General features: G+C 47.8%; 1 protein-coding gene across 1 annotated transcript in view; it reads right to left on the reverse strand.

Annotated features, from left to right (window-relative positions):
- Positions 1-11154, reverse strand: part of LOC132456469 (solute carrier family 15 member 1-like) — an 18333-nt gene extending 7179 nt beyond the window's left edge. Inside the window, exons 1-13 of the mRNA XM_060050830.1 lie at positions 11017-11154; positions 10517-10545; positions 10242-10329; positions 9147-9288; positions 8510-8629; positions 8017-8116; positions 5846-5936; positions 3180-3263; positions 2058-2140; positions 1854-1940; positions 1129-1218; positions 787-831; positions 524-556 (exon numbers count right to left, since the gene is read on the reverse strand). Coding sequence (XP_059906813.1) covers positions 524-556; positions 787-831; positions 1129-1218; positions 1854-1940; positions 2058-2140; positions 3180-3263; positions 5846-5936; positions 8017-8116; positions 8510-8629; positions 9147-9288; positions 10242-10329; positions 10517-10545; positions 11017-11023 — 999 coding nt within the window. The 5' untranslated portion in view covers positions 11024-11154. The remainder of the gene's footprint in view (positions 1-523; positions 557-786; positions 832-1128; positions 1219-1853; positions 1941-2057; positions 2141-3179; positions 3264-5845; positions 5937-8016; positions 8117-8509; positions 8630-9146; positions 9289-10241; positions 10330-10516; positions 10546-11016) is intronic.

An 11154-nucleotide genomic window follows, 5' to 3' on the forward strand; every position in this document is an offset into this window, starting at 1 on the left:
GACTGACTGACTGACTGACTGACTGACTGACTGACTGACTGACTGACTGACTGACTGAGATACTGAGATACAGAGATACAGAGATACAGCGATACAGCGATAGATAGGAACTTTACAAATCCCCCGGGAAGGTTCCATCAGGATATTGCACTTCCAGCAGCAGCAAACACCATGTTACAAATAGAATAAGAGTTAAAAACTAGGATGAATGTGCAATAGTACTAAATGCTAAAGGCAAAATAAATAAATACAGGGAAATAATAAACAAGAAAGAATACTATGCAAGCCAATATTTATATGAGGGAGTGCTGAAGCAAGAAGTGGACAATGGGACTTTTCACCAAGCGGCCATCTTGGTTCTACACGCTAGCTGGGTGGGGGAACTGAATGCTGAATTCAACGATCAGATCAAACCACCAAGCTACTGTTTTCAACCCAAATGGCCGCTAGATGATTAGGTCAATATACTGATGCGTTCATCCAAAATGTATCTATATAATGTATGAACTGCTGCACTGCTCACCTGCATCTGGTCGGGCTGAATGACCAAAAGTCCCTGAGGTAGATGAGAAAGGAAGAAAAAGAAAAAAGAGAAGTTAGACTGTAATACAAAGTAACATCAACACTAGTTAGCCTCCAGGCGGACATTAGTTAGAACTTATTTATTATTATTTATTTATTAAAAAGTGAACAGCTTTTTTAACTAGCTACTGTGGGGGATTATATATAAGTGGATCTGAGTGGATTAACAGACATTAAAAAAAGCTTGAATAGACAAAGTCTTACAAAGTCTCCGTCCATGGTGGTGGCCTGCAGTGTCCATCTGGAGCCCTGTAGAGACACAGTATACTTGACTTTCAACTCGTGGAATATAAACAACTAATTTACAAAGTTTTGTTCAACATAAGCCGATTTTTTTTTACAGTTTATTTTACCTGGGAGTAAAATCACATTGAGATAGATATCTATTTTACAAATGAGCCCTGGCCATTGTAGCAGCACACAATTAACATTAGACATACAAAGGTAATTAATAGAGACATAAAACAAAGTCAGAAATTAATAAAAGTATACAATGAGGGTTTTCTTTAATAATATGGTAATCCAAGGTGGCCTCCGGTTGCGTACCTGCTGGTCGAAGAGAGTCCAGAACATGGGCAGAGGGATGTAGAGGAACAGAACTTTCAGTACCATCTTTATCTGGGCGATCAGGAGTTTCTAGAAGACGGAGCGAGGGGAACAGGGTCACAGGTGTAGGGACAGGTGTACACAGGTGAATCAAACAGGTGTATTCACAGGTAGTATGTACATGGTGTGTGTACAGGTAGGTAGGGACAGGTATATGTTCAGGTGTGTTTGAAGGGGTCTGTATGGACAGGTGTATGTTCAGGTGTGTTTGAAGGGGTCTGTATGGACAGGTGTATGTTCAGGTGTGTTTGAAGAGGTCTGTATGGACAGGTGTATGTTCAGGTGTGTTTGAAGAGGGCTGTATGGACAGGTTTATGTTCAGGTGTGTTTGAAGAGGGCTGTATGGACAGGTGTATGTTCACGTGTGTTTGAAGAGGTCTGTATGGACAGGTGTATGTTCAGGTGTGTTTGAAGAGGGCTGTATGGACAGGTTTATGTTCAGGTATTCTAAGAGGGCTGTATGGACAGGTTTATGTTCAGGTGTGTTTGAAGAGGGCTGTATGGACAGGTGTATGTTCAGGTGTGTTTGAAGAGGTCTGTATGTACAGGTAGTTGTGTACAGGTGTATGAACAGGTGCATGTACAGGTCTGTATACAGAGGGGGGGATTCACAGGGGTATGTACAGGTAGGTATGTACAGGTAGGTATGTATGCTGTGCTCTCACCTCATACTTCTCATCGGCCCAGTCCATCCAGTGCTCTCGCTTGGGGATGGACGAGCTACGGTTCCTGAAGCGGTTTTTGACTGCATACTTGACCAAACAGAAGACAGACAGCAGAACATCACTCCTCGACCCAGTCTTAGAAATGCTGGACTGAATGCCACCTCTCTCTGTGTGTTTTAATCGTGGCTTTGGTCCACAACTTACCCAGATACACTTGCAGACCTCAAGCATGATGTTTCCCTTCGGGGCGACCTTGGTGTACATGCTGCTGCCCACGATGAACACAACTGTAGGCACACACACACACACATACACACACACATTGGAACCATCACCATTCCATTCAACCTTTATTCACCTGGAGATAGCTTTCCCACAGGAGGAGGAAGAGGATAAATAAATGGAGGAGGAAGAGGAGAACAAGAAAGTAGAGCAGGAGGAGGAGGAGAGATAAATGGGCAGGGCTAGCCCTCGTTACTTTGATGGGCCAAAGCGAGATTTTGTTTGAGGCCCCGATACACTACACCAGTACAGAGATGTATTGCCACAGACGGCAGCGTTACCATGGCTACACACCGGGTTTTTGACGGGAGCAAGGCAGCTTAACTCCATACAAAGTTCATAGAGTGTTAATGCCACCAGCCGGGTCTGAGTGTCGTCTATGTCTGAATCAATGTCTTCTTTTAGCAGAAACTCAGAAGCGCAGGTCAAGCTTCATGCTCAAGGACGACTACTGGTGGTCCTGTGAACAATAAGGAGGATCTAACCCAGAACCTTTCAGCTGGGATTCGAACACCACTTGCCCACTGTTATCCGACAGAAACAACCAGCGAGTAGAAGGACGCAGAGCAGGAGAACAAGAAGGAGGAGCAGGAGGAGGAAAAGAAGGAGGAGAAAGAGAAAGAGGACCAGGAGGAGGAAAATAAGGAGCAGGCGGAGGAGGAGAAAGAGAAGGAGGAGAAAGAGAAGGAGGAAGAGGAGAAAGAGAAGGAGGAGAAAGAGAAGGAGGAGGAGGAGAAAGAGAAGGAGGAGAAAGAGAAGGAGGAGGAGGAGGAGGAGGAGAAAGAGAAGGAGGAGAAAGAGAAGGAGGAGGAGGAGGATGACAAAGAGAAGGAGGAGGAGGAGGAGAAAGAGAAGGAGGACCAGGAGGTGGAGGAGTGGAAGGAGGGAGAGCAGGAATAGAGCAAGAAGGAGGAGCAGGAGGAGGAGTTGTAGAGGGAGGAAGAGCAGGAGGAGAAAAATTAATGGAGGAGAAGGAGGAGGAGGGGGATGAGGAGAAAGAGGAGGAGAAGAAAGAGACTGAGGAGGAGTGGAAGGTGGTCTTACTTAGGGCCACGACCATGAGAGCAGCGGGCACACCAAAGGCCAGGGGGTAACACTTCTGCTGGGTGTAGATGCCGCACTCCTGGGCTGGAGGAATGTAAAACACACACAAAACATTAAAAGCTTTTTCCATTGCTACATTTTAGTATTCCACGTTTACAGGTCCCATGGCATGCTACTTTATGGATGCTCTGATATAGATATTAGTGGCACCATAACACAGTATTTGCAGTCGAGTTTCCGGTGGCGGTGAATCGAATCATGGAATGCACGGCTCTCAGCTTAGTCAGTCAGACTCAGCTCCTTCCTCGTTCTCATTCTCAAACGATCGTTGAAGTCAGTCATCAATCAACACAACATTACAACTTTAACCAAACGCAGCGGGATGGGGGGTGTAGTTGATTATTGGATGTTTAACATATCAGCAAGATAATAGACTTGATTTAGCAATGATAGTGGGGGTCCCGGGTGGAGAACGAACCATGAAAGAACGAGCCAGATTGACAAGACATTCAAATATTTGATGAATCTGGCATGACACAGAAAGTACAAACGGCATGCATTAACCATTTCACTGATATTGAATCGTATTATCGTACGCTCGCTCACTAAGCCTCTTCCCTCTTCACCACTCACAGTCAGTGAACGAACAGCGAGTCAGTGAGTCAGCGACTAGTGTGTCTTGGAGGAGTCGAGTTTGAGAACGAACAAGACGAATGAGACAAACGAGAGATAAGTATCAGTTCGGTTCGTTCTTGTTAGAGATTTGTTCATTTGTTCAACTGATTCGGTCGCAAACGACCCATCAGTAGTTTACAGTGGATGTATCGCAATGGTGAGGCGCACACAGCCTTTGGCCGAGTCCTGGAGCTCTATATCTAAATAATATCAAGTTATACATAGATATCTATATCATATAATATATATTCACGACCACGGCCAAAAGCTGTGTGCGCCTCCAGACGATATTATGAATCTCAAACGACTGCTTCGGGTTCTCAGACGTCTCTGGTTCTTCCACGTCCACATCAATCTGACGTTGACTGAACCAAGACATGGATGAGAAAAGGGATTGTTGCCCGCGATTGTTAACCACGATTGTCTCCCGCCGGAGCCTCGCTGCCGAGGGACCACCGCCTCAGCAGTGGGCAGTGGGCAGCGCTTGGGCACCCCCGCCTCCTGCAGCGGGCAGCGGGAAGCGCCGAGGCGGTGGTCCCTCGGCAGCGGGCAGCGGGAAGCGCCGAGGCGGTGGTCCCTCGGCAGCGGGCAGCGGGAGGCGCCGAGGCGGTGGTCCCTCGGCAGCGGGCAGCGGGAAGCGCCGAGGCGGTGGTCCCTCGGCAGCGGGCGCGCGGGAGGCGCCGAGGCGGTGGTCCCTCGGCAGCGGGCAGCGGGAGGCGCCGAGGCGGTGGTCCCTCGGCAGCGGGCAGCGGGAAGCGCCGAGGCGGTGGTCCCTCGGCAGCGGGCGCGCGGGAGGCGCCGAGGCGGTGGTCCCTCGGCAGCGGGCGCGCGGGAAGCGGGGCTCAAGCAGGAGACAATCGCGGGCAACAATCCCTTTCTCCTCCATGTCGCGGTTCATGTACTTCAGGGAGTCAAAGCCAAAGTTCCTTTCCCCCAATTCCTTCTCAACTATGGCTGAGATAACCCCCACTACGAGTCCCACTACTAGGGAATACCAGAGACGTCAAAGAACCGACGTGTTATGAGCCATAACACCAACAGCAGAACGATTATACAAATAACAAAGAAGTGTACAACACAGTCACAGTGTGTGTAATCGCACACACACACACACACACACACATGTGGCGCTCCCAGGGTCGTAGCTCATTGTCTCATTGGCGGGCCATATTCTCTGGGCGGGCAAGGCAGAGAAAGGGGATGTAATTTCCAAATCAGCGCGCCTGAGCTTCCATTTTTTAATAGGCGAGCAGGATACCTAGTGCTCGTTTTACACCAAACGCAAGTTTTAGCTACTGGGGGACGATAGGCAGGCTAGGGGAACTCATATTAATGTTAGAAAACCTCATAAAGTGAGATTTTCATGCCATGGGACCTTTAGCTGTTAAATAACTATGGATCCAACTACAGAGCAAAAACTACATCCATATTAAATTATTAGGGTTTTGTTACCCTGATCTAGATCATAGGCTATATCCTGCTCTACGTCTTAGTCTATATCCTAGTCTATCTCCTAGTCTATATCCTAGCCTATGTCCTAGTCTATATCCTAGTCTATGTCCTAGTCTATATCCTAGTCTATGTCCTAGTATATATCCTAGTCTATGTCCTAGTATATATCCTAGTCTATGTCCTAGTCTATATCCTAGCCTATGTCCTAGTATATATCCTAGCCTATGTCATAGTCTATATCCTTCCCTATGTCTCGGTCTATGCTAGATCCTGGACTAGGTCCTGGAATGGGTGTTGGTCCAGACAGTGGTCTTGATCCTGATGTAGGTCATGGTCTAGGTGTTGTTCTATGTGTTGGTCGAGGTTTGGGTCTTGATCTCATTGCAGGTCCTGATCTAGGTCATAGTCTAGGTTCTGGTCAAGGTGAAGGTCTATGTTGGGGTCTTGATCCCGTTGTAGGACCTGGCCTAGGTCGTGGATTAGGTTCTGGTCTAGGTCCTTCACTAGGTCTAGATGGTGCTCTAGATCCTGGGTCCTACCTCGGAGGATGGGAGTGATGATGGTGGACAGCAGGCTGCCTGCGTTGATGGACAGGTAGAAGATGGAGAAGAAGGTGCTCCTCTGTTTCTCCTGTTGAACAGACAAAACCATTTTGAAGGGTCTGCTCTTATCACTAAACCCTCCTAGTGGAGGGCTCTGGTCTCCTGACTAAGTCCCCCTTGTGGAGGGCTCTGGTCTAATGACTAAACCGCCCTATTGGAGGGCTCTGGTCTAATGACTAAACCCCCCTAGTGAGGGTTCTGCTCTTATGACTAAACCTGCTAGTGGAGGGCTCTGGTCTTCTGACTGAACCCCCCTAGTGAAGGGCTCTGGTCTGAACCCCCCTGGTGGAGGGCTCTGCTCTAATGACTAAACCCCCCTAGTGGAGGGCTCTGCTCTAATGACTAAACCCCCCTAGTGGAGGGCTCTGGTCTGAACCCCCATAGTGGAGGGCTCTGCTCTAATGACTAAACCCCCCTAGTGGAGGGCTCTGCTCTTATGACTAAACCCCCCTAGTGGAGGGCTCTGCTCTAATGACTAAACCCCCCTAGTGGAGGGCTCTGCTCTAATGACTAAACCCCCCTAGTGGAGGGCTCTGCTCTTATGACTAAACCCCCCTAATGGAGGGCTCTGCTCTAATGACTAAACCCCCCTAGTGGAGGGCTCTGCTCTTATGACTAAACCCCCCTAGTGGAGGGCTCTGCTCTAATGACTAAACCCCCCTAGTGGAGGGCTCTGCTCTAATGACTAAACCCCCCTAGTGGAGGGCTCTGCTCTAATGACTAAACCCCCCTAGTGGAGGGCTCTGGTCTGAACCCCCATAGTGGAGGGCTCTGCTCTAATGACTAAACCCCCCTAGTGGAGGGCTCTGCTCTTATGACTAAACCCCCCTAGTGGAGGGCTCTGCTCTAATGACTAAACCCCCCTAGTGGAGGGCTCTGCTCTTATGACTAAACCCCCCTAGTGGAGGGCTCTGCTCTAATGACTAAACCCCCCTAGTGGAGGGCTCTGCTCTAATGACTAAACCCCCCTAGTGGAGGGCTCTGCTCTAATGACTAAACCCCCCTAGTGGAGGGCTCTGCTCTTATGACTAAACCCCCCTAATGGAGGGCTCTGCTCTAATGACTAAACCCCCCTAGTGGAGGGCTCTGCTCTAATGACTAAACCCCCCTAGTGGAGGGCTCTGCTCTTATGACTCAACCCTATCAGATCACAACATCTCCACCCTGCTCTTATGACTTGCAATGTGCTCAGGAAGCTAATAACAACCTGCTGAATGATCTGATAGCGATCTGCGAAGCAAAGGTTCTGTCCTTGAACGGTATAATAAAGACACTAAAGCGGTGGTTGACGCGCTGAAGAGGCACTGATTAGTCAATCAACTACCGGTCCAGAATGGGAGTGCCAACAGGACATGTTGACTTGGAAAACAATCTTGTCTACATCTGTGCGTGTGTGCGTGGTTGTGTGCATGTGTGTGTGTGCGCATTTGTATCTGTCTGTATGTGTGTGTGTGTGTGTGTGTGTGTGTGTGTGTGTGTGTGTGTGTGTGTGTGTGTGTGTGTGTGTGTGTGTGTGTGTGTGTGTGTGTGTCTGTATGTGTGTGTGTGTGTCTGTATGTGCGTGTGTGTTTGTGTATGTGTGCGTGTGCGTGTGTGTCTGTCTGTATGTGCGTGTGTGTGTGTGCGTGTGTGTGTGTGCGTGTCTGTCTGTCTGTATGTGCGTGTGTGTGTGTGTGTGCGTGTGTGTGTCTGTATGTGTGTGTGTGTGTGTGTGTGTGTGTGTGTGTGTGTGTGTGTGTGTGTGTGTGTGTGTGTGTGTGTGTGTGTGTGTGTGTGTGTGCGTGTGTATGTGTGTGCGTGTGTGTCTGTCTCTGTGTGTGTGTGTGTGTGTGTGTGTGTGTGTGTGTGTGATTGTGTGTGTGTGTGTGTGTGTGTGTGTGTGTGTGTGTGGGTGTGTGTGTGTGTGTGTCTGTCTCTGTCTGTGTGTGTGTATGTGTGTGTGTGTGTGTGTGTGTGTGTGTGTGTGTGTGTGTGTGTGTGTGTGTGTGTGTGTGTGTGTGTGTGTGTGTGTGTGGGTGCGTGTGTATGTGTGTGCGTGTGTGTCTGTCTCTGTCTGTGTGTGTGTGTGTGTGTGTGTGTGTGTGTGTGTGTGTGTGTGTCTGTCTTACCTGGTGCTCATTGAACTGGTCTCCACCGAAGGCGGCGACGCAGGGTTTGATGCCGCCGGTGCCCAGAGCGATCAGGATGAGGCCCACCATGGACAGAGCCCTGCAGGACCACCAGGGAGAGCACCGGTTACAGGAGGGTGTGGATGCGCACGTGTGTGTGGTAGGGGCGTGTATGTGCACATATGGTTTTGTTAGTTGTATATGCGGGGCCTTAGTTTGTTTAGTGTGTAGTAGTTAAGTGTATGCATCTTCGTTGTTTGTTTGTGAGAGTGAGTGTATGTGTGTGTGTGTGTGTGTGTGTGTGTGTGTGTGTGTGTGTGTGTATGTGTGTGTGTGTGTGTGTGTGTGTGTGTGTGTGTGTGTGTGTGTGTGTGTGTGTGTGTGTGTGTGTGGGTGCACGTGTGAGCACGTGTGAGCGTATGAATACGCGCGTGTGTGTGTGTGTGTGTGTGTGTGTACGAATGTGTGCTTGTGTGTGAGTTGCACAACTCACACGTGGAACGTCATGTTGTCGGGGGTCCCGTCTTTGTTAGAATCTGTGATGTCATGGATGGCGCTGATTGCCATGACGACCTGGCCAAGAGTGTAAACGATGGACAGGTAGACGATGGTCCTGGAAAGGACAACGAAAATGCAGCGTTTAACGTAAATAAGGATTACCAAAGTAGGGAGAAGGTAGTCCAAAGATTCCTGTTCTGTTGACGAGAGATTCCTTATCAGGAAGGAATCCCTCCCAGAGAATCCTTTTAGTAACTTTTTTTCCAGCGGAAGTTCAGACATGCTTTATCGGCACGGAACGATAAACAGAGTGTGAAGTTACTTCAAGCCGGGCGGCCATCTTGTGAGATCGCACTGACAGACCGGCAGAGGCAGCGAACTCTTAAAATGGTTTCCCACAGCTTTCAACGCGGTTTCACGTCAACTTCACATTCACTTACTGCCATCATCGATGTTTCCCAAATGAGACTGACCAGATGATAGATGATCCCATTAAACACATTTGCTTCAAGGAAAAACAATTGGTGGTCCCCTCTTAACACTCCTTTACTAGGTTTAAATATACTGATGATATGTGACATAATTAGTTATTAATGGAAATCTCCCGACTCCGCCACAATAAAAGCGCTCACTTGAACTTTCCGAGCCAGGAGTCGGCCACGATGGCCCCCAGGATGGGCGTGAGGTAGCAGAGGGCCACGAAGGTGTGGTAGATGGTGATGGCCAGGTCATCGTCCCAGCGGAGGAAGTACCGGAAGTACAGCACCAGCACCGCTGAAGAGAGAGAGTGGGGGGGTGAGGGATAGAGGGGGGGGGGGGGGGGGATAGAGGGGGGGGGGGGGGGGGGGGGAGAGAGGATGGAGGGGGAGAGAGGGAGAGGGGGGAGGGGGGGAGAGTGAGACAGACACAGAGAAGAACAGAGAAAGGGAGAGAGAGAGAGAGAGAGAGAGAAAGAGAGAAAGAGAGAGAGAGGGGGGGGGGGGAGAGACAGAGGGGGGAGAGAGAGGGATAGAGGATGGAGGGGGAGAGAGGGAGAGGGGGGAGAGGGGGGAGAGTGAGACAAACACAGAGAAGAGCAGACACACAGTACAAACATTCAGCAGGGTTTCAGAAATACACCACCACAGTCATTTACAAAGTGCTACCTTCAGTCATTAATTCAAACATACACTGACTAAGAAAATGCTTATCTCCGACTGTAAATGACTAGAGTAATTATAAAAACAGATATGGGATAGCCTTCACCCTCTCTTTTACTGAGCAATTAATCATTAACGAGCAGTTCATGACTGAAAAAGAGGAGATAGTGGCACTTAAAAATAGTATAGCATCTTATCCTAGCTTATTAGTTTGCGGCATACATGGGTTAACCTAGCGGTTGTGGAAAAAAAGTGCTTGCCACCTGTCTCTATGAACAGCCTCACTGTATTGACAGGGATATATTGTTGTTTCTCTTTTTTTTTGACAAATGTACTTATTGTAAGTGGCTTTGGATAAATGTGTATAAAATGTAAATGATACTCAGAATTCCCTTTTTCTCTTTGTTTAAACTTTTGCAACACAAGCAGTACCTTCCATCCTCAGAAATAACAGTAGGCCTAATGTTAGGAACTGATCTTGCATGTTGATGTTAATGTTATTGTTAACGTTAAAACTCACCGTGCATGTTAATGTTAATGTTAAAACTCACCGAGCATGTTACTGTTACTGTTAATGTTAAGACTCACCTTTCATGCCATAATAGGAGAAGCGCTCGCAGAACTCGTTGACCACGATGAAGAAGATACTCAGCGGGTATCCACACACCGTCACCGACTTCGCAACGGGAGGAGAGAGGGAGGGCATGCAAAACACGTTTTTTAAAGTTTTAATTAATTGGCCATTAAATAGCTAAGATGACAATGCAGGTCACAATAGTGGCTGTGTATTGACATAGTGTCTACAAGTGCATTTACAACGACTAGTTCAAGTGAGTGTTTATAAAAGAATAGGAACTGCTCACCTTCTTGGGCTTCTTCCCATTCTCACTGTCTGTAGCAGAAAAAACAACAAACATTTATTTACTTTGACTTACTATTTTCAGTTGTTTTTTCACTTAATTTTACACATATATATATTATTTTTTTAATTTGTTTGCTGTCAAACAACCATAGTACTAACTTGATAGTCACTTTGAATTTTCCCTGGGGATCAATAAAGTATTGATCTATCTATCTACCTATTTGCTACTAGGCAACATAAAGCACTAATGCATAATGCTTTAAAACAAAATCACAATATTACGCTTGCAGGCTGAGATGACAACTTTCAGTCTGTTGCTCAGTCATCAAACACTGAGTCAGCGTTTGATGTCAGCTCCAAAAATGGATGTGAAACAGGCATTTTAAAAACATTTTCACGACGAATGAATAGAAGCACAAAAAACGGGGCCACTCCAAAAGTAACTGTCCCTTTTAGTGCCACCAAAGCGAGTGATTGTCCATCGTCCAGGCAGAGACGTACCTTCCATGGCTGCAGCGGGGCTGTGGGAGTCACCTGTTGAACACAGTCCTCAGGGTGGAAGTGACAGACAATAAGAACGACAGCCGTAGATATGGTCCACCTACTGAGACCTTTTTGTAACCTTCAGCGGATAAGAGT

Source organism: Gadus macrocephalus, chromosome 4, assembly GCF_031168955.1.
Source record: "Gadus macrocephalus chromosome 4, ASM3116895v1".
NCBI lineage: Eukaryota > Metazoa > Chordata > Actinopteri > Gadiformes > Gadidae > Gadus > Gadus macrocephalus.